Source organism: Xiphophorus hellerii, chromosome 4 (assembly GCF_003331165.1).
Source record: "Xiphophorus hellerii strain 12219 chromosome 4, Xiphophorus_hellerii-4.1, whole genome shotgun sequence".
NCBI classification, from domain to species: Eukaryota; Metazoa; Chordata; class Actinopteri; order Cyprinodontiformes; family Poeciliidae; genus Xiphophorus; species Xiphophorus hellerii.
In genome coordinates this window covers 11,131,209-11,153,084 of record NC_045675.1, presented here as the reverse complement: position 1 = coordinate 11,153,084, position 21,876 = coordinate 11,131,209, and the positions used below count along the sequence as shown (strand labels likewise).

At 36.4% G+C, this 21,876-nt stretch overlaps 2 protein-coding genes across 4 annotated transcripts; one reads left to right on the top strand and one right to left on the bottom strand.

Annotated features, from left to right (window-relative positions):
- Nucleotides 1-228: 228 nt before the first annotated feature.
- Nucleotides 229-4,726, bottom strand: nudt19 (nudix (nucleoside diphosphate linked moiety X)-type motif 19). Its single transcript, XM_032561405.1, has 3 exons — nt 3,775-4,726; nt 1,935-2,142; nt 229-700 (listed from the first exon to the last, which is right to left on the bottom strand). The coding sequence occupies exons 1-3, from the start codon at nt 4,531-4,533 to the stop codon at nt 486-488; spliced, it is 1,182 nt and encodes a 393-aa protein (XP_032417296.1). The 5' UTR covers nt 4,534-4,726; the 3' UTR covers nt 229-485.
- On the top strand, nt 2,054-18,883 carry slc7a9 (solute carrier family 7 member 9). Of its 3 annotated transcripts, XM_032561402.1 has the most exons (15): nt 2,054-2,158; nt 3,378-3,512; nt 6,506-6,566; nt 8,247-8,353; nt 11,307-11,454; nt 12,906-13,148; nt 13,375-13,500; nt 13,613-13,712; nt 14,394-14,438; nt 14,616-14,739; nt 14,943-15,046; nt 15,195-15,291; nt 15,477-15,626; nt 17,059-17,233; nt 17,394-18,883. In XM_032561402.1, the coding sequence occupies exons 4-15, from the start codon at nt 8,249-8,251 to the stop codon at nt 17,453-17,455; spliced, it is 1,479 nt and encodes a 492-aa protein (XP_032417293.1). In that variant the 5' UTR covers nt 2,054-2,158; nt 3,378-3,512; nt 6,506-6,566; nt 8,247-8,248; the 3' UTR covers nt 17,456-18,883. The 3 variants fall into 3 exon arrangements, with proteins under 3 accessions (XP_032417293.1, XP_032417295.1, XP_032417294.1); XM_032561404.1 differs by lacking the exon at nt 3,378-3,512 and having other exon boundaries at nt 2,061-2,158; XM_032561403.1 differs by lacking the exons at nt 2,054-2,158; nt 3,378-3,512 and adding an exon at nt 4,381-4,483.
- Nucleotides 18,884-21,876: the final 2,993 nt, after the last annotated feature.

Below are 21,876 nucleotides of genomic sequence, written 5' to 3'. Positions count from 1 at the left end.
TACAAGAGAACGCCAAGACAGACATTTATTTATTGTTCTTTATTTTGAAGTCAAGACAAAAAAAAAATCTTCCTGGCAATAACTTCACTGAAGAAAACACACAAAAACATGAATTTTGTTCCAAAAAATAAAACCTACCTTTTATCAGACTACTTCACTAGAACTGCTTTAGTCAGAGCAACAGTGCTGCTATACAGTACATAATTGTGCTTATTCACTTTTTTTTTAAAATTAAACCCAGCTCCTGTATTAATTTAAGTAATTAGTAGCCATTTTATACAAAATAAATATAAATGCAAGTTATCCAAATTAGTTCGTTTTTTTTTTTCAATATGAGAAATTTAACATAACACAGACACCAACAGAACTTGATGCAGTTATTAGTGATCAGAATTCAGCAGCAGACATACTGCCAGTAAATTTCATGTCAACGTCTTTTTGTAATTGTGTGCAAAAAAATGAATAAAAAGATGTTTCAGTGTAGATCAAAGTTGACTTTCTGGATTATGCGACAAGGCTGGCGCCATAACAGGGAGCAGGTGGTTATACTTGGGTCTGACAGTGATCTGTAGGGTTGTAGTGTAAGGGTCTGACATCACCATACGGTGCAAATCAGAATCATCTGTTGGATCCTCCAACTGAGAGTCTTTGTGGTCATCCTCGGTCGGCTTTGAAGGGTCTGCTGGATACAGCTTGTCCCCTAGAAAGAAGATGGAATAAATGTGAAAAGTTAATATTTTATTGAAATTAATTTACAGGCAGCATAAATTTAATTATTATTGACTAGGTGATTGGTGAAATGTATTGCATCAAACAAGAATTTCCTGCATGCAAATTTCAGAACGGGATTATGCTGAGTCAGTTAAGTATTAACTTTCACATCTGCAATTCCCATTCAATTGATTAAGACCTAAGAATGCGACTCAAATCTGAATAAAATTTGATCTGCAAAAAAGTTACATTTTTATCATTCATTTCAGGTAGTATATAGATACTATATAGTATATAGATTCATTATAAATAGACCTTGACTTTCTAATATTTAACGTTTGTGAGAAATTCCGATGTGAGAAACATTTTCATTACCTGCAAGCCATAATCATCAAAATTAGAGGAAATAAATATTCCACTGTCTGTAATAAATCTGTATAGTACAGTTTCACATAAAACAGTAAAACTTTTCCATGACATTCACATTCTTCAAGTAGTACCTGTGTGCACTAATCTAACTTGGAGGTTGTAGGACTTCCATATACTTTTTCACACTCCAACCAAACTAAAAGCTACAACTCAAAGAGCAACAGAAGAGACAATATATCAGTTTGTGCTAAACTACTTTCCAAAAATACACCAGCAGACAGATGGGCAGCAAGTTCCCTCCGGCCAATAAAACCTATTTTCAGAGCTCATTACTCCAAATGCATCAGCGTTAATTTGACAAACTTAGTTTTTCTTTGGAAATGAAGAGCACAGACCGGCGCACAAAGTCCAACGGCTGTTGGGGAAGCGATTTGATGCTCGACTCAAAGTAGAATTAAAGGTTGCAGGTACTTAACTAATGTAAGTCAGATATTTAACTAATGACTTGTACGCAGTTAAGAGGCTGAGATGCCAGAAATACTGGAGATAAGGCTGAAAGTTAACAAAAGGTCTTTTACCACTTGCACAAAAAGGTGTGAAAAGACAACTAAGGAAAAAGCATTAGCCTAGTGTCTTCTAAATATAATTTAGGGGTTTAGATCAACAGGTGATACTGTGGTGTCTGCAATCACCACCTGTATACAAGTATGGTTTCTAAAAGGGATGATGCAATAGTCATAATGCTGTATTCAAAGATTCCAGCCAAACAAACCAAACTGAGATCATGGCGGCTGTTTATCCTGTAAATATCAGTCAGGCCGACCATTAGAAGAGACATGGCCAATAATAAGCACCTGGGAGCAGAGAAATGTGTTGCTGATCTTGAAGGACGATAACAGGCATCCACCGATCGCAGCCTTGTGTTGCCCGCTGGTGGGCGAAGCTGTGGAGGTCATTCAGCAGCGGGAAGCGGCATATCCGGCTGAGCTCGTAGAACTGCGGAGGAGCAATCCAAAGTCGCCGGGCCTGGTAGCTCTGCAGGATCTCTGAGGGTGTGGACCACTGAAACACACAACAGGTAGAGTTGATTCTTTTTTTTTGTAGTTTGAGACAACAAAATAAACCACAATGTCAGATGTGAAAGGGGTGAAATTAAAATACTGATGTTTAGTTGGTTTTATGTTTTTAAAGCCATTTATTTTTAACCTTTGGTTACTGTGAGAAGAAGACTCATAGTTAGGCGTTTTACATATAAGTGAGGTGTTTAAAAAAAAGCTGCAAGACGCTCCTGGAATCAATATGTTCTATTGAAGTTTGTCAGCTGTTTATACATGGAGCTAAACATTAGTGCATATCAGAAACCTGAATGTATGCAGCTTGTTGTACAACAAAGCTGTCTTGTTTGATCATTTCAATCAGTCAAATTCTGTCTTTCGTGAATCACGCTGAATTTTAAAATGTTGGCAGCCTTTTGGAAATCTCAGTTAAGCTCACCGACAACTTGTTCTACAGGGAATACACAATAATTCTAACCAAACACACAAATATAGAACAGTGACAAACTTAAAAAAATAAAATAATAAAAAAAATCAGTAACTATTTTATCTTTGTTCTAAACTAGCTGTAAAATTCTGTACAACTACAGAGCTATGTAATGATGACTGCTCTCTCTTTCACACACAGTGTGACATCACCCCTGGTTCTAATAATAATAATAATAATAAGTTCTGGTCATTTCTTCTGTATAATTATCTACCTTAATCCTGGTGGTGATGCTAGAAGATCATGTTCTGTTGTGGTAAGACAGCTGCAGCATATTGGCTTGTTTTGGTATATAGTGAGCATAGTGTGCTGTCTTTTTAAAATGGTTAGCAGTTCAAACATTAGTAGTTCTGCTTAATTTCCTCTCCTTGTCTTTTATGTAGGTCATGCATGATATTCTTACAAATTCTGCAAATGTCCAATATTATCCGTCAGATGAACGTTTTATTGAATGTCCTGCTGGTGTGGTCTTATTATTTGTACATTTTAGCCCAGCCAAGATAAAAATTTTAATTATACAATTAGGGAGCCCCTATGAAAAAACTTTGACTGTTATTTATGAAATGATTCAAGATAGTATTGACATGACAAAGGAGGATTTTATTACAACCAAGGCCACGTCAAAAGTTACTGAATCCAATGTTGAACCTTGAAGAATCTTTTTTGATATTTAAACATGGCCTCTTTTACAGACCTGTATTCAACCCAGTACAGTTTTTCCAAAGCATGGCTCTTTATGTGCTGGGTTTCTACAGGTACACACTTTCTTTTCTGACCACCATCTCAGTGGAGTTGACAAGAAAAACAAACAAGCTGGTCAAGTCTTCAAGACATTCCCTTCAATATTTGAAAGATGAAGAGAACAATATGACGATATCCGTTTAAGACTGGTAATTACACAACATATTTTCAGTGATTTATAGTGAGACAACTCTGTAATTTTAGGGCATTTTAGAAAAATTATGACTGTTAAATTTTTATTTTTTTCCATAACATACAAGACAATTTTTGCCAATGTTTATTTAAACAGAAATCAGAATCAGGGGGGGCTGTAAAATAAATATTGGTATTCGGAAATTGGTTATAAAATCGTTGATCGGTGAATATAGGATACGTTTTCAAAACCCAACTTGCTTATATTTCAAAAATTACCTGAAAGCGCTCAATTTCCTTCTCATCCTGCAGCGTGCTGGGCATCTCCTGCAAACAGCACACGAAGAAAGCTGTGTCAAACCTCGTCCTCCCATATTTGGCGGTGGGGGTCAGCCAGTTCGCCCACTCATGTAAAGCCCAGATGTTGGGCAAAATCTCCAACTCCTGGCACATCCTCATGAAGTTGGAGGGGTTCTTGTTCACCAATGCCCTCCACTTTGAGAGTTCATCACAACACAGTTTATGTTCTATGTGATGTTGACTAAACCGTGTGTCCTGGAGGCTTCTTAAAATGCGTTTCTCTTCCTTTTTAGGCACAACCAGCAACACTCCCGATTCCTCAAACGTCTCTCTAACGGCACAAATTCTCAGGGCGACTTCTCCCGGGATGGGAGAGCCGAGTTTTAATCGGTTCGTTGCAAAGATCGGGGGTCTGTTCTCCACGGGCTGCTTAACGCTCCTTAAACCAAAACCAGGGGAATTGAGAAAAGATTTAAAGACGTCTAACCAATCACTCGAAAAGTCTGAGGAGTCCACCATACCGCCGGGAAACACATACGCGTTGGGCATAAATGTGCTTTTAGCGCTTCGTTTGAGCAACAGGACGTCGTAATCAAACTGGGGGCTGTGCGGCAGCTGTGTCGCTGCGCCGTTGCCGTCCAGCGGAGTTCTTGACGACAAACTGTCCGCACCGAGCCTGCGCCCTGCGGTAAGGATTAGGGTGGACGCCTCTTTCCACTGCTTCAGAGCGGTGTTCATCTTCGAGCTACTAGCACACTTAAAAGACTTTCAATTTCTGAAAGTTTCAAACCCTGTTCATCCTTCGCTCGGTCAGATCCTTTATATTACATGCGACGGAAATGACGTAATTAAAGGGTTCTGTTGTGCGTACTATCGCCACCTATAGGCCGGAGGCCTTATAGACCTGCAGGAATATTTCTATAAAATGGGGCGCCCACAAGACTTTTTTTTCTTTCTTTTAATATATTGTCTTTAGATATTTTCTTTTCAACAGCAAGTACCCCATAGGTAAAAGTCTGAATACAATAAAGTATCTTGGTGAAATGATAAACTTGCATTGGATGGATGTGCAGTGAAGACATCAGCAACTGTGTAATGCTACCATGTCAATGTATTCCTGAGGAAGGGTCTACACTTCATGAAATATATGTCACAGTGAATTAAGACAGGTATGAAAGCAATGTGGTTCCAGTTTGGTGGTAGGATGGTGTAGAGAGTGTATTTAAATAGAAATAGAAAGAAACAAAGAAACATGCAAATGGAATAGATAAAATTAGTTCCTAATAATGACATAATAATTGAAATTCTAAAATCATTTTCATTCATATTGCAAATATGATTTGTTGAATTAAAAACCGTTTTTCACTAAATTACAAAACAATTTTAGCATGTGTGGTCTAATCTAAGTGAAAGTTCACATTCACTTTAGATTAGAAAGTGGCCTTTCACTTTCTAATCTAAGTGATTAGATTACAAATATAACCATTAGATTAGATTTCAAGAATAAATACATTTTGTAGTGGGAAAAAAAAATCTTAAATAATACTATTAGGACAGCATTTTGTTGCCGAGAACAATCTCAGTCAGATTCTCAGCCTCCCTGAATGTGTCTGAGATTTGGTCATATTGTTCTGGTTCTTCATGGGGTTACTGAGTTTATATGTCAGTGTGTTCTTGTGCTAGAAGATTACAGTTGCCTGTGAGGCAACTGTTCAAATTCTCTTACAATCCTTATGCAAAAAAGCAGGAAAAAAAACAAGTTTGCCAATTCCGTGGAAAGATTAAAAACATTTATTGTATTAAGAAGTAGAATGCAGGAAGACTAAACCTTTTCCAACTGTGTTTGCGTGAACTGTACTATTATGTTATGTTCTATGTCTCTCATGTACAATGAACTGTTTGGGTGAAGAAAAAGCCAGACAAATCTTAAGTCAAGGAGATGTAATGAGCTGCCTTGAGAAAAAACAAAACAGCTCAGTAAAGAAATAATTATGGTATTGCAGGGTCAAATTCTCTGACTACCATGGCGCTCTAAGTAGCAAAAGAAAAAAAAAAACAGTACAAAACCTGGCCAGCGTGGAAAGGCAATGCAACAGATACACACACACACACAAGTGTGCAAGCACACAACTTCAGTGGTATCATATGTCTTTATCAAAGAGGCATTGTGAAGAGGTCTGGTTATTTAAGCTGAAATGGAAGGAAGTGTTTTAAGGTTTTCAGAGTAAAGAAAAATGTTCTAACTTGAAATTGTAGCTCCATGTAGCAGAACATGAGCAATGTCAGCAACAGCTACCTCAACATATAGTTGTTTCTGCAGAATTGATGTCCATTTAGTCAGAAAATTACAATTTTTTCTTCTCTTTTTAAACCTTTTTTTCCTCCACAACATTCTGTTATAAGGGATATGCATGCACCATTGCTCAAAACAGCCGACTATACACAGATTTGTCTTTTGTTTGCCTTTGGATGAATTCATTTCAGCTCTTACCAGTGCATTTCTATAACTCATGTATTTCTGCTGTGGCTGTGAACCATTCCCTCTTTCAGCTCATGGCTTCCCAGGATGGCCAATCAGATTTAGGAACCTCCCCCAGGGGAGTGTGTTCAGACTCATGGAGCCTCAGGTTTTCTCCCAGGTCAGACTTTCCTGCTGTTCTTCTCCTAACTTGGCTAAGCATCATCTCTTTCGTCTCATCACTGGCCCCAGGTTTTTGAAGAAGCTGTGGAGGACATTTATGGACTCTAAATAACGAGGTTTCAAATCACAAGTAAGTGAAACAGTTAACATGATTTATCAGATAGGACATCAAAAATGGAATACTTGATGTTTTCTTTTTTTACTTCTGTAGCTGTAGAACACTTGTTTGATTATATATTAACACACAGTTAAGTTACACATTATCTTGGATGGTGAGAGAAATCAACATCTAAATGTACCCTATGGCTCTTCCAAAGTTTGTGACTCAATCTGGTTTTAAAAACTTGAATAATCACAGTTCTTAAGTAGCCCAATTAAAATAAAAAATATATATATTTTTTTATTTTAGTCATTTCTAATGTGCAAAAGCAACATGTGTAAATATTTACTTTATATCTAGAAGTTAATCTTTTCTGTAATTACAAAATCTAGATAACTTATTTAAGTTAAGGTTAACTTGTTGCATATATTAATGCATCAAAGCTCACACTCGACTTGGAGTCAGTTTTTGAACATAGGTTTAAAAAAACATCCCAAGTGTCTGATATGTTGTTTGTAGTAGTCAAATTCTAGAATCTCAAAAAGATGAACAATTTTTAAATAATCAGCTTTTGGAAAAACATTCCTAGTTTTTTTTTTTTTTTTTTTTTACTTAATATTTGCAAAACAAACTATGTCATGTTCTGATCCTATAAAAAACTGATGGCTAAATATATCAGTAACAAACACAGGGAATGTGTTTGGAGTTAGCTCTACAAAATGGTCATTATTTCTCAAATTGAAATGTCATATTGATGATTTAATAATATATATTCTAAATATGCTACTTTGTTCTTCAAGACATTTTATTCCTTTTTTACCCTGTATATAACCTAACTGCATCAACCAACAGCAAAGTCATATAGTTTAACACATTTCCAACTCACCTAGAAAAGAAAGACAAACACGCCTTTGTGTGTATCTGACTCTAACTCTTCATGTTAGGCTTTTACACACTCAATCATAAATGTTGTGACCTCATTCCAATCTGACTGCCTGTGCACAACTTTACCACCAATAATCAAAAGCAAATTGCTGGACAAAACAAAACACAACAAAAACAACTCAGAAATTTAAACTGCAGCACCTTTAGTAGACATAGAATGACTTTGATCAAGAAGCTAAAATGTTGCATTCCAGCTTCTTTTTATAGGAAACAAATTTAGGACAAAACTATCAAAGAATAACTAACAGCTAAAATTAAAAAGCTTTCTCTTTGAGTTGATACTTTTCCTTAAAAATAAACATGATTTAGAAAAAAAAGAAGTTGTTTTCCTTCTTTTTTTGCACGTGTTTTTTGGATGATGCTCTCATTAGTTAATAAAAAGAGTTTACTGGTTGGGAGGGAGCATAATTTCCTGTAAACCTTATCTTGCTTTGTGACTCAACTGGCAACAAACATGTATACTAGTTGAGTAACTGTCAACATGACTGCTGTTAAAGTTGAAAGAGATATTAACCTCCGAACACACAAAACTATTTATGTCACACACTTTCATTAAGTCAGACAAAATCTTTCCTGTTTTAAGTCAGACTAGATCACTAAACTATGTGCTGACTTCCAGAATAATATAAAAACTACCTAAAAACCCCAAATTTATCACTATGCTGGCATTTACTGTAGCATAACTGACACAAACTCTGAACGATTTAGTCTGACCTAATGTCAGTCTTTGCAGTCTTTAAGCCGCTTGTGTGTTTTTTTTCACAGAAATGGAAACAGGCAGCATCAGTAAAGCTTCAGAAAATGGCCCCACAGACAATGATGGCCCCTTGGAGAAAAAGCGACCTGAGAAAGCAACAATGCTTCAACAAGATGTGAGTATTGGTTCAAGCAGTGTTCTGAGAAAAAGGCTGAATAAATGTTCACACCATAGAATCCCATCATATGTACCTTTCTGCAGTAAGGGGGGAGCAAGAGCTGCGTACCAGGCAGTGCTGCAGCAAGTGTCTCTGCAAATTAACCCCGCAACAATCAGCTCCAGGCTCTCTAAACTCTCACAGTCCTGAGATATATTTTCGGGAAATTATTGTTTGAATGTAGTGCTTGTTGTTGGAAAAGAATATATGCAGAGGAGCTGATATGTGAACAAAGTCAAACTAAGAGGAATGTTTTACAAACATAACTTCCTGGTATATTACAAACCAAACATTCTTCAGCAGAAAGTAACATACAGAAAGAGTTAAAGTACACAAAGATAAAGGCAACTGAGCTTGTGTATAGCTATTTCCCCCTTTTGGGTCCAACACGATGACTCAGCTCTTGTGGCTGACATTCAGAAGTCTACCTACATTTGAACAAAGCACAATGTATACTTTTTAAAACCCTCTTCATGACAGCAAAAAGTGAAAAAAATCTTTTTGAAAAATGAAAAGACTCACAAAAACAACAAAATCACTACTATTATATTTGCAATCAATCCTCTGGGAGTGTCAAATAGCCCCCGTATTATCTTTATAAACCTTTACTTCACTTCATTTACTTTCACTCATAATCACTGCAGTTGCATGCAATACTGATATGACATGATAACTGGAAGGATGACAGGTTTTAACAGATAAGGAACAGACAAGAGATCATGCTTGATTTAATAGTCCCTGTATTCTGCAGGTCAAATTGATCCACTGGCATAAAGAGAAAAGCAAGTAGCTGTTTAGTATGTTATTGTAGGATTTTAGGGAAAAAATGTGTGAGTATAGGTATAAGCTTTCACAAACTTTATTGCCAATATGAGATAAATCAGATTTTTGTTACTGACTTTAGACTGACACCTGATGATTTTACTTCTCTTCTTATGCAAATGTTAATGAGACACTTTGTTGCCTTGGGGATAGGTGGTGGTGGGTGTATAGAGTTCAGCATCTAGTCATGCAGACTGATTTTAGAGAAATTTTAGAAAAAATAGGTCACTCTCAGCAGATCGGCCTAATACCATGATAGGATGTCACCATTGCAATAAGTCCAGTTGTGAAGTGACCTTGAAACTAAATATCCCACAGTCGGCCGTTGGGCCAGTTCACTTCTCAGAGGTGGGGCATAGTGCATAGAGGTTTCCTAACCGTCTGCAGAACCCAAACATACCATCAAACTTTATGTGACCTTGAGACCAACTCAAGTAAAGAGTTTTTGAAGTGGGTTTCCATGACTGAACAGCTGTTTTCAAACCTTATATTACCAAGTGCAATTCAAAGAGTTGGATGCAGTGGAGAAAAGTACATGTGTTGCTTGAAGAGATGAGTTTTGTCTGTCTCAGACAATTCAATATTAGTCTGTGTTTGGCAGATGCCACAAAAAAGGTACTTGAGTCACACCTGAGTCAAGTGTAAAATTTGGTGCAGAGGTAATTATGTTATAAGGCTGCAAGGAGCTAGGAAATAATTTTTTATCATTTGGCATACCAAAAACATTTTGGACAATATCATACTTCCAATTTTCTGGGAATGGACACTTATTGTTTCAGGATGACTGCACACCAGCTGCACACCAACAACTTCATGGGTAGCACCAGCAGCGCCAAGCTGTGTATTTCATGGAGGGGAATTGATTGACACCAGACTGCATTCATTGATTGGTCCGTGATTTACATCACTGGAAACTCCACATTTACTAGTTGTTTAGCTGTATAGTTTAGCTGCTATAGTTTAGCAAACATGCCGTCTGCTGTCAGAGAGCTGCTCAGTGTGGAGGAGCATAATCATGACTTTAATATTGAGCAGCCAGGAACACATACGTAAACTGTTGGAGCAGAGTGACCGTGATCTCACAGCCTCACACGCTGCAGGTCTCTCTGAAGAGCAGGCAGCAATGAAGAGGAGAAACATTGCGGTTCCTCGCAGCGTTCTGTCGGAGTTACAGTTTTCACCAACGGTGTAAAACACCAGAACTGCATAAAAGGTTATGTTTGGTGTGATGTCATTTTATTTTTTGTTTGGAATTTCTTTAAGTAAAGTTCATGTGTGGATATTGGTTTACATCTTCTGACTGAATTACCTAAATCCAAAAGGTTGCATGTTTAAAAAAAAGAAAGTGGCAGAATATAAATATATTTATAGTTATAATGAAATAATATATGCTTGTGTCTTTAATAAAGATGATGATGATGATGATGATTATCAGCTGATCAGAATTTTTATCATTATATTTGGTCCAGCAATAAATTTTTATAGGACAAAATTAATCAAACCACAACCTCAAAGTTCTCCTTTGCTGAGTGTCACTGCAAACATCAGCAGAGATTCGACCACAACTGCTGCTTACCAGCTGTCCACATTCCCATATTCATGAACACATAGTGAGGAGCAGCTTGTAATGAAGACACTCATTACTGAGGTTGAACCGAACCAGACATGAACTGGTTAGAGTGAGTCTTGCCAGTTGAGAAACGCTTTTAAAGCAGAGATTGTGAGCCAAGTCTTTTTGTCCATCATCAGTGTCTGACCTCACAAGTACTTTTCAAAGGTGGGGTCTCTTTGTCTTTGCTATAGTGTTCAGGCAATGCAGTGACACTCTGGAAAACATGATCAGTTGTTCTGATCTTGATGACACTTTATCGTAATGTGATAATTCAAATTATTGGTGTAGATCAGTCAGGAGGCATTTCACATGTTTACTGTGAAACAATAATATAATGATCTGTTTAAATACTTAAAGAAAGTCATGAAGTGGGACATGCAAACACTGCAGTTTCCAAAGAATCAGGCTATGTATTTAAACTAAGTTGCTGAAAAAGCCTCTGAGTGACTAACTGTTTTCCCCTCTGTGTTTGAACAGATTGGTTTGCTGAGTGGCATTTCCCTGATTGTGGGAACAATGATTGGCTCAGGGATCTTCATTTCCCCTAAATCAGTGTTGCTGTACTCAGGAGCTGTGGGTCCCTGTGTCCTCATCTGGGCTGCCTGTGGAGTATTAGCCACTATGGGTGAGAGCATTATGTTTTTCCTTAGTTTTTTTTTGTGGTTACATGCACTATATGCATGCCACAACAATGATTGAAAAGGATTAGAAATTATTTATCACAATCTCAATTTCTAAGTCTCAAAAACTGTTTAAGAAGGTCGTGCAAACTTTGTAGAGTCACTGTACAGTATAAAACATTGTTTGATTCCTCAGTGTGTCTCAGACGAGCTACAACTACTCAGAGATGAAAGGATTCGGTTAGAAAATGCATTTTAGGACGTGGCCGTGGTGCTACAGTCACTGTTTTCCTCACCAAAAATGTGATAACGAATGATAACAATTTATGACTTTGTAGCAGAGTTATGGAGCTAGAAATGCTCAGGCACTGACCTTGACCAAGCCTATTAAAGCCAGAGGCTTGTGGACACTTCTTGACTTCTTGGTTTGGCAAGCGACACTCTTTTTGATCAGAAGAAATCATAAAATCATAAACCACAAATAAAGAGCCTAAAGAGATTTTACTAATATTATGGGATACAAAAGTTGCATTATACGTCTCCTCTAACCTCCACATTTCCTCAATCTCTTGTTTGCAAACCTGCTTATTTTCTATCATTTTTGAAAAAAAAAAAAGTCTTAAACTTTCTGATTGCAGATGAAGATGTCGCCAAGAAAACTGAGTACTTTTCTATTACATGTTAAATATTTTTAGACGAGGGCATTTAGAGCCCAGTTTTATGTCTTTACAGTTATTCAGGACATGTAAAGTCCTGCAAAACATGCAAAAAACCCGGATGGTCTTTTTCCTGCACAGAATCCAGTTTGTGTCATTAAATATTTAGCTTTTAAAATCTGGCCATCTTACTTGATTTTTTGATGATTTCATTTTAAAAACCTCATGGTTAAATATGGTAATTCCAAAGGGAAGCTTGGTAAAACATGTAATAAAGTTTTACAGTGCTACTTAACTTTTTATTATGTTTTTATAAATGTAATGTATTGCCGTCCTGTTGCTTTAGAGGTGCAGCAGCATATAACCCTCACATAAAATTATATAATTATACATCAGTTAAACCACCGAGTCATTTGGTTTTTATTTTTTAACGACACTATTTTTTACCTGTGATTGTTTTATGACAATTATAAAATCTAATCCTTCGTGGAAAATTATGAGTCTTGAGTATAAACTTCCAGAATAAAGCCCAGGACTTTGTCCTTCAATGTCAGGGTGGTAAATGTTAATGTGTAGGTGTGCAACAAAAAAAAAAATGGGAAAGCAGCTGGATAATCATCTCTAACAAACAGAAATGTGGCTTCTTTGCCAAATGAAACAGAAGCTATTGATCAATTTTAACTTTGATGATGATTGCTCTAAACAAAAAACATTAACGTAGTCTTTTTCAAGTTACTTTTTTATTACTGTGTTTTACAAACCTTTTCTTTCTTTTTGTCTTTTTGGGTTTGGCCACTCAGGAGCCCTTTGCTATGCTGAACTTGGTACTATGATCACCAAATCAGGGGCAGAGTACTCCTATTTAATGGAGGCCTTTGGATCCATTGTTGCCTACCTTTACTCTTGGACCACTGTTATGGTGCTGAAACCTTCCTCATTTGCCATCATCACTCTTAGCTTTGCAGAATATGCCTCTGCTCCTTTTTACCCTGACTGCAGCCCTCCTCTCGTGGTTATCAAGTGCCTGTCCGCAGCTGCAATAAGTAAGTAACACAAACAAAAAAAGACGGAACAATAAATTTGGATCTTGTTGATATCACAGATAATTTCATCCATATTTAATTAACCTGTTCAGACGTCCATGTGAAGCATAACCAAAATATGCTCAAAATAGATAAAACAGCAGCTCATCTTCTAATGATGCTGCTTATGAAGATAAAAGTTATTTTTTGTCATTGATTTTTTTCTTGTTTCTTTGTTTCTTTACAGTCATAATCACTGGTGTCAACTGTTTGAGCGTCAAACTAGCAAGCTATGTGCAGAACTTTTTTACTGGGGCCAAACTTATTATCATCATCATCATTGTGGTGGCTGGCATCGTTCTGATGGCTCAAGGTCGGCCCTTTTACTCTGATTACTCTTCTCATTTCAGTTTAACTGAAAGTACTTCTCATTTGATGAAGTAACTATGAAATCTCAGTTTTATGTTTTATATTTTTGAATGCAGGAAAAACAAAGAACATGTCAAATGCATTTGAAGGCTCAGCCACGTCTTTTGGAGCAATTGGACTTGCTTTTTATAACGGACTTTGGGCTTATGATGGATGGTAATAATTGACATTTTCTACTTTGCAGCAGATTTGGTTTCTTGATTAAACTATATTAACATGCAAAAAATAATCTGTGTCGTTCAGTCCCATTGTTTATCACATAACTGATCAGAAATTAGTGAGAGGGACAGCTTTGTAAAATTGAGGAAGGCTTAGACATTAGTTATGCCATTAACTCAGAACCTATTAAACCTTTTCAGAAACTGAGGTTGTTCAGAAATCCATTTTGTATGTACGTAGTTCCCCCCTGTCTGCACCTGAAGTGATCCACCATCTTGGTAGGCAAGCACAACGCAAAGCATAGATGAACTGTGGCTTCGAGACCAACAAAAAGAAATCATATTGACAATCTTTATTGACCAATTTGCAAGAGAACGATACAACAAAATCACTGCTGCCGGGACTGACCCATATGAGACAGAGAAGGTTGTGTGTTTATTGTTGTCATAGCAACTCCATAGCAACTGTTATGATAGGGAGTTATGGATACCTTCCAAGATGGCTGTCAGCTGCAAAGTTCCTGGAAGTGTGACGTTACATGAGAACTATGCATTGAATATGCTGTTGATAATAATCTCTTAACAATAAATAGTTGCAATTTTATTAGTTGTCAATAAATCAAATATATATTTTTTTTATTCAGTAATTAAAACTTGTTTTTTCCAAATATTTTGCCAGGAATCAACTGAATTTCATCACCGAGGAGCTAAAAAACCCATACAGGTAAAATATTTACCTTTATGATCTCTTGCTCAAGAAATTTCTAATAAAATGCTTGCATGATATTTATTTTGAAAACTGGTCAGCATACTTTTGTGTATGAATCAAGATCTTGAGAAATTTGAATATTAACCAGTGTAAAGTCCCTTCTAATATTTTTTTCCTCTCAATTTACTACAGAAATTTGCCTCTGGCCATCGTCATTGGAATCCCTTTGGTGACTGTGTGCTATGTGTTTGTCAACATAGCTTACTTTACTGTTATGACGCCCTCTGAACTGCTGTCGTCTTCAGCTGTTGCAGTGGTAAGGACAATTATCCATAAGCCAAAGAGCTGCACAACTTAAAAAAAACTTGTACGACTTATCAGCATGGCATACATATTAAAAGGCTTTCTTGAGGGCTTTCTAAAATGAGCTAATGACCATTTCAAACACAGAATGTTTGATACTCCCCCCTTTTAGATCTTCAGATTAACTCCTGAGGGACTTTTTTTCTGTCTCCATAGACTTTTGGGGACAGAGTCCTTTACCCTGTGGCTTGGTTAGTTCCTCTGTTTGTGGCCTTCTCAACCTTTGGTTCTGCAAATGGAAGCTGCTTCACTGCTGGCAGGTAAAACAAACACATTCATTTAATTTTATTTCTGATTGTGCATATCCTATGCTTTGTAAAGTAATTTTTATGCATGGAGTGAAAAGTAGAACAATGTCAACTGTATTATTTATTATCAGCTCACATTAGATTTTTTTTTCTCCCCCAGACTGTCCTATGTAGCTGGTCGAGAGGGTCACATGGTGAAAATCTTATCCTATATTAGTTTGAAACGCTACACTCCTTTACCTGCTCTCTTATTTAATGTAAGTCTAAAATATTTATTGTTTGTGTTCCCGTGTTGAACATGATTCCACAGGATCACCTTACTTATTTTTTTAATATTGACCTATAAACTCAAAATAGCTAAAAATTCTTTTTGCAAAGACTTTGCTCACTTTGTTATTTAAATCAACAAGTAATTTTGCTATTTTCTTGCTTTATATTCTAGGGCATTTTGGCAATATTCTACATTATGCCTGCAGACATCAATACTCTGATAAACTACTTCAGTTTTGCTCAGTGGGCCTTCTATGGTCTGACAACTCTGGCTCTAATTGTTATGCGTTTCACCCGGAAAGATCTCGACAGGCCTGTGAAGGTGAGGCTTTCTGAAAACCTTTCAACAGATTTAAGTATGTTTTGCTTTACAAACACACTTAAAAGTGTTGAGTGATAAAAAGTGTCAACCAAAAGTATTAATGCAATGGACATTTTCCAATTTTATCACACATTTCAACGCATTTTATCAAGATTATGGGTAATAGAGCCGCAGAAAGAGCAGATACCAATATTTGACTACCATTTTTCCTACAAACGATTAGAAAATTGTGGCATATACTATACATATGTTTTAAGCATCCAGTGAGTCAATATTGTATGTCAGAATCAGTTTTGCACATCCAGAGATTGTAATTTTATATATATATATGTATATAAATACATATATATACAGTACAGACCAAAAGTTTGGACACACAGTTGTGTCCAAACTTTTGTTCTGTACTGTATATATAAAGACTCCCTAAACTCAGTAAGATTAGATGGAGAGTAAATATTCATCTTCGGGTATTGCCACAAATTACACTTATGTTAAGCCATTCTCGTACGTGAATATTATTCCATCTCAACGTCATTACACATTTGGGATTGTTGTGTTGAAGGTTAACCTCTGCTCTGTTCTCCAATATTTTGGCGCACCTATCAGGCTGTATTTAGCTCTAGTCAACCCAATATCACCTCCGACCAGTCTTTGATGAAAATTATGGCCTCAACATTATGTAGCTACCACCATTTATCATGGTGCTGATGATGTGTTCAAGGATTTTCTCTATATATCAAATAGTTTATTTCACTTGTTTTGCTGTTCTTTTCACAACTATGCTTATGGTAACCTAGTAACTGACTTATAATTTTGTTCCACTAATAGCTTGGTATGTTTCCATAAAGGACAATTTTTTGGGGAGGACAGATGCAGAGATCTCCCACCTTAACTGGGGATCTCTGCATCTGCAACTTCTCCACAACTTTATGTTACGAAGCTTTGCAACGTTCAAAGCTTTGACACCAGTAGATGTTATTGAGATTTTTAAGTGTTGACCAATCTAAAACATAAAATAATTAAGAAAGGAAAAGGATACATAGTTTTTAAATGTTTCAGAAATAAAGAAAAAGTGGAACATGTGTGTGAATTTAAAGAGCACCCTTTATTCTTGTATCCCTAAATAAAATATGCTGGAATCAATTGTCTTCAGAAGGCACCTAATAAGTAAATTAGTCAGACTGGGTGTAATTTAATCTTTGTATAAAACAATTGCATTTTGGACAGATCAGATATTTGTTGTCTTCATGATGCTACTGAGAATAAGCATCATCATAAAGACCAAGGAACACACCAGACAAGTGAGATTGGGTGTAGGGGTGTGTGTTTGTGTGTATATGGAAGGTGGGTGTTATATATATATATATATATTCAAATAAAACTTTTCAGTAAAATTTTTTAAAATAACCTCTGTTTTTGCTACATACTAAAGGTGCCAATTGTCATCGCTGGCATTGTAACCTTGGTGTCCTGCTACCTTGTCTTGGCCCCAATTATCGATAAGCCTGAGTGGGAGTACCTTTACTGCACCATCTTCATCTTCAGTGGACTCATCCTTTACTTCCCATTGGTCTACAAGAAGGCAAACTGGGCACGCAAAATCATGAGTATGTTTCCTCTCTCAGCTAACAGTATATCCAGCAGATTCAATTCACCTGTATATAGAGATTAATTGCAGAAATCTCATTAGAAAAGGCAAACACCAGGCAGACAAAAATGTTTAGTGATGTTTAGCTGATATTACACTTGATCTTCTTCCCTCCACAGGGCCCATCACCATGCATCTCCAGTTGCTAATGGAGGTAGTTCCATCAGAGAAAACCGAATAGGAAGGGACAACCTGTTCAGCTGAATTCTTGAGATCTCCTGCTGCATTTGGGACTTTATCAGGAGAAGATCTGGTGCTCGTAAACGATCACTGTCAAAAACAAGAACATATTCTGTTTGAAAAGCTATCCCTATGTTAGGGAGAATGAGTTGATCTTTAAAATCATGATTTTTAATAATTTATGAGGTTATCATTGCATGTCATACAATAGAAGGTTAGGGATGATAGAAACAGATGACTAGACTAGAGTGTTGCAGTCGTAAGTCATGGGTGTGCTGCATTGAACAGTGGAAGAGTATGCTTCCACCTCGGTTTCTCACCACAGATTTTGATTCTGCAACTTTGCACTGATGCAGAAAAAAACATACCTATTGCCAGTTTTCTAATAAAAATTGACTGCATTGTTGTTCATGAACTTGTGAAACAGGATAGCCTGAAAATATCAGGCATAGTTCAGAAATGGTCTTTATGCTTCATACCGACATCTCTCTCTCTGTGTGATAGATTTTAGGATAGAAATTTTTTTTATTTATGTGTGGAAGTAAACATCACTTGCATTAAACACTCACTTTGACATTTGCTACCTGAATTCAAAACCAGAATGAAAAATAGCTGCTAAATTCTTCCGTAAAAGGATATGATTTAATTTGTTAAAATGCATTTAGAAATGAGGCACATGAGGGCTTCAGCATCATTGCTACAAGAGGTTTTTTTTCTCTGATTCGCCAGTTTAAATTGAATTATCAGATTTTATCTTTAAAAGTGGATTTTGTAAAACTTTCATTACTGTTAAGTTATATTGTCTCTAGACTGAGAGTATTGTGCTACTCGCTGTTTATTAAAGTTTTAATCTCTTCAAACACAAATATTAAGCTGCTACTTTTTTAAACTTCACAAATGTTTAATTGATTGAAATAAATCAGTTGATTGCCAATTAAGATATATAGGAAAACTGTGAGATGATGTGTAATGTATGTTTTTTGTCCTAATAATTTAATGATTTGATTTTGTAGATGTAGGAGGCATAAATAATAAAGTGCAAGTTATTTTCAGTTTAGTCAAGTGGAAGTTCAGTTACCATACTGCACACAGGACATAATTAACAGCCACAGTAACATCTGCCAAAAACACAAAGCCAGTAGATGCAGCTTATATAACATATGGTTATTTCCCTTGAGAGTTTTAATAATGAAAAAACCATGTAAACTAAGCACAAGTAACACTTTTGTACTTGAAAAATAAAATTTGTTGCATATACATGATTCCCATTCTGTACGTTGAAGAACGGCTCAGGGACATTGCTTAAACAAAATATCTTGAGTCTTATTTCAGTGGAGGAAAACCGTCAAGTGTGTTCATCTAAATTGTTCAATAAATAATAAAAAGAAAAATTGTCACTGCAAATTCCAATAAAATAAATTAAACTTTGTAGCTGTTGACATTATGTGAAAAGATCCAGGGGTGTGTATACTTTTGCAGGGTCTTGTCACCTGATTTTCCCTTAGCAAAAATATTTAAAATGATAACACATTTAGTTAAATTACTGTAGACTGTGATGCAAGTACGATGAGGCATTTGTCGTTATATTTTCAGGTAAGAGCAGGTTGTTGTTAAGGATGTCCATGAGGTGTCAGTGTAATACTAATATATCAGACGTACTACTTAGTCAGAACGGTGGTTTTAGTTGTCAGTTTATGTTTCATGTGTATATAACGTCAGCACTAAATACATAGAGAGATTTATGTGGATTACTGGTTTTTTTGCGTTTTCTACAGAAGACATAAAAATTAAAAACTACATCTGTTGTTTTTATTTAGTTGTATATTTATTTTTTAATTATTGCAGTGTTTTAATATGACATTAGTTGCACATGATAACATTTATAGTTGGGCATAACTTGGTGACAGGGAGGTAAACAAATATGATTGATCCCAGACTCCTCTGGATAATTGATTGCTCCTTTATTGCCCTCTAGTGGCATTCAGACACAAACTCACAGGTAAAAATGTTCAAGTTTAACCTGGAGGGTTTTCCAAAACCAGTTCTGGGATCTTACTAGTCAAAGGCTGTGATTATCACAGCTTTTGACAATCACTGCTTTTGACAAGTAAGATCGTCGCTGCCAGCAGGAGCAACATGCTGTTTGTGTAGGCTCGTACTTTTTAGGTTATGTGGTGGTTTTGTGTGGAAAGAGGAATCGATTTAAGTTTTCACAGTTCAGAGATGAGCTGCCGAAGTCTTGCTTGTGATTCAAGTCTGTACAGTAACATAATATTGCATATTTCAGTTTGACAAATTTAAGGTTGCATTTGAAAATGTTTTTCATCATTTAAAGTTGAGCAGTTACATTCTGTTTCGTCATTCTTTTATGGATTTTCAAACCGAGGCTGTAAGAAATAACATTTTTCATTTTAGTAACAACTAAAAGAGGCAGGGGGTCAGAATTTATAATGAGCTCGCTCTTCAAGTGCTGTTGATGCTTATGAGGGGAGCCAAACCTCTCTTCCTCCTTTTCAGTGTGAATGTTTAGTGCTGTATTGCGTTACAAGAGCAGTCAAGCACCTTATTTGTTGTTGTAAAAACAGAATAATTCCTCACCAGTAATCCTCACCCAAGGAGCCAATTCGAATTACGGTTCTGTTTGGTATGTGAGCAGTATCTTCACAAATTGCAAAGTGCACTTGACAAAATGAGGCATCATTTGCGGTGCTGCTGCTGTGGCTGGTGTTGGATGTGAGATGAAGTAGTTTACGTCTCAGTTCCAAGTCATAAATTAACGCCTACTAAATAGATGAGCTGTAAATGAATTGGGATTTATAGCTTTGACATTGTCAGATACTTCAGCCAACAGAATAAGCGCGTGCAAATCTTTGTTGACATGTTATGACTTCATACTCAACTTTGAATCCCAGAATATGAAGCTCCAGTAAAATCTGTTTTAATTACTCAACTTTCATAGGTACTAAAAAAATTATATCTTCTGGCCCAATGATTCATCTTTTAACAGATAAACTCACAAGATGTTATTGTATTGTTATTGTATGGAGGCTCAACAAACTTCACCATCTTTTTCTGCTTAGTTATACACCATTTTATCCTCTGCAGTCAAATCTCTGCAGTTTTCACCTCAGTAGTGTCCTCCTCCATTTTGGGTCAATTAGTGAGTCTAAATTGCCCTCATATTTGAATGTGATCATGTTGTTTGTATTGTTTGTATCTGTGATTGACTGGAAATTTGTTCAAATTGCACCCTGAATCTTGCCTGTTTACATCTGGAGGTAGACATCGGGCCCCTCATCACGCTGTAAATATTAAGTGAATGTGAATGGTACGTTTATATTTGATTCTTAGTCTTTTAAGTACACGGGGGCCACAGGATGAGAAAACACCCAACAAGTTGCATTCCCCTTCATCACAGAGTGAGTCACAACTTTCACTTATGAGAAAATTATGAAAGAATTATGACTATACATCTTGGCTGTAGCAGAGGCAAGAATACTCTTAAAAATGTGACTGCTTTCCACTGCTGTTTTTACTGTGAATTCTGGTTTTCACTATTGCCCTAATGTTGTATTTCTGTCATTAGATAGGAGACATTTTCTAAATACTGAATTCTGAATTAAAATAGATCCTGATGTTTGATCGCAGTTGACTCACATGCATTAGGCACATAGTGCTAACATGCTAACACTAATTCTTTACTCCTGCACCCCCAGCTACTCAAAGTGAAAATCTAAGTTTTCAAACTTTCAAAAAAAAAAATAAAAAAGAGTACTGGTTCTCAAAGTTTGTTCAACTATAATCACAGGGCGTTATTTCCATGTGTTAATTGCTAACTTGGTCTATCCTAATCAAATTGTGCGTTGCTACGGTGGCAGACTGATTGAACATTAATATGGTAAATATTCTGCTGCGGATGAGCACTCTTTATGCACACATTATGTAGATATGCATGCAGCACTGACGGCATGGCCACATACTCAAACCGACGCATACAATACGCTCAAATATCACTTCATTAATGGTTAGCAGTCCTGATGAGCTCTCATCTGCATGTCATTATCATGACATTACTGCACTTTTGCATTTGGTTACTAAATTAGCATTTGGATTAGAGGCTCGCAATCATTCAGCGACCTTTCCAAAAACTACACTATAATGCATCCCTAATGAACCCCATGCTACAAATGAAACCTGTGATTGTTCTGATTGTTTACATATTTTCTAAAATAATACTTCTACCCTCTAAGCTGCACCAGACCATTGGGATGATGATTTTCGCTTCTTTTCAGGTTTGGGACTTGAATTTTTTAGTTTACTTCCTGACTTCCACTTTATTCTGCTTTATTAAAATGGTTACCACTTCCTGTTGTGTTTGTTTTGTTTTATTCATCAAGAAAGAAATTGACGGCAGGTGTTACA

Bases quoted from the DNA above. Each gene is read 5' to 3' on its own strand.
- slc7a9 (XM_032561402.1), top strand. From the start codon at position 8,249: ATGGAAACAGGCAGCATCAGTAAAGCTTCAGAAAATGGCCCCACAGAC. The intron at 13,149-13,374 runs GTAAGTAACACA...GTTTCTTTACAG, and splicing joins CCTGTCCGCAGCTGCAATAA to TCATAATCACTGGTGTCAAC. The intron at 13,713-14,393 runs GTAATAATTGAC...ATATTTTGCCAG, and splicing joins CTTTGGGCTTATGATGGATG to GAATCAACTGAATTTCATCA.
- nudt19 (XM_032561405.1), bottom strand. From the start codon at position 4,533: ATGAACACCGCTCTGAAGCAGTGGAAAGAGGCGTCCACCCTAATCCTT. The intron at 2,143-3,774 runs GTAATTTTTGAA...TGTGTGTTTCAG, and splicing joins AGGAAATTGAGCGCTTTCAG to TGGTCCACACCCTCAGAGAT. The intron at 701-1,934 runs GTGCTTATTATT...TCTTCTTTCTAG, and splicing joins ACACATTTCTCTGCTCCCAG to GGGACAAGCTGTATCCAGCA.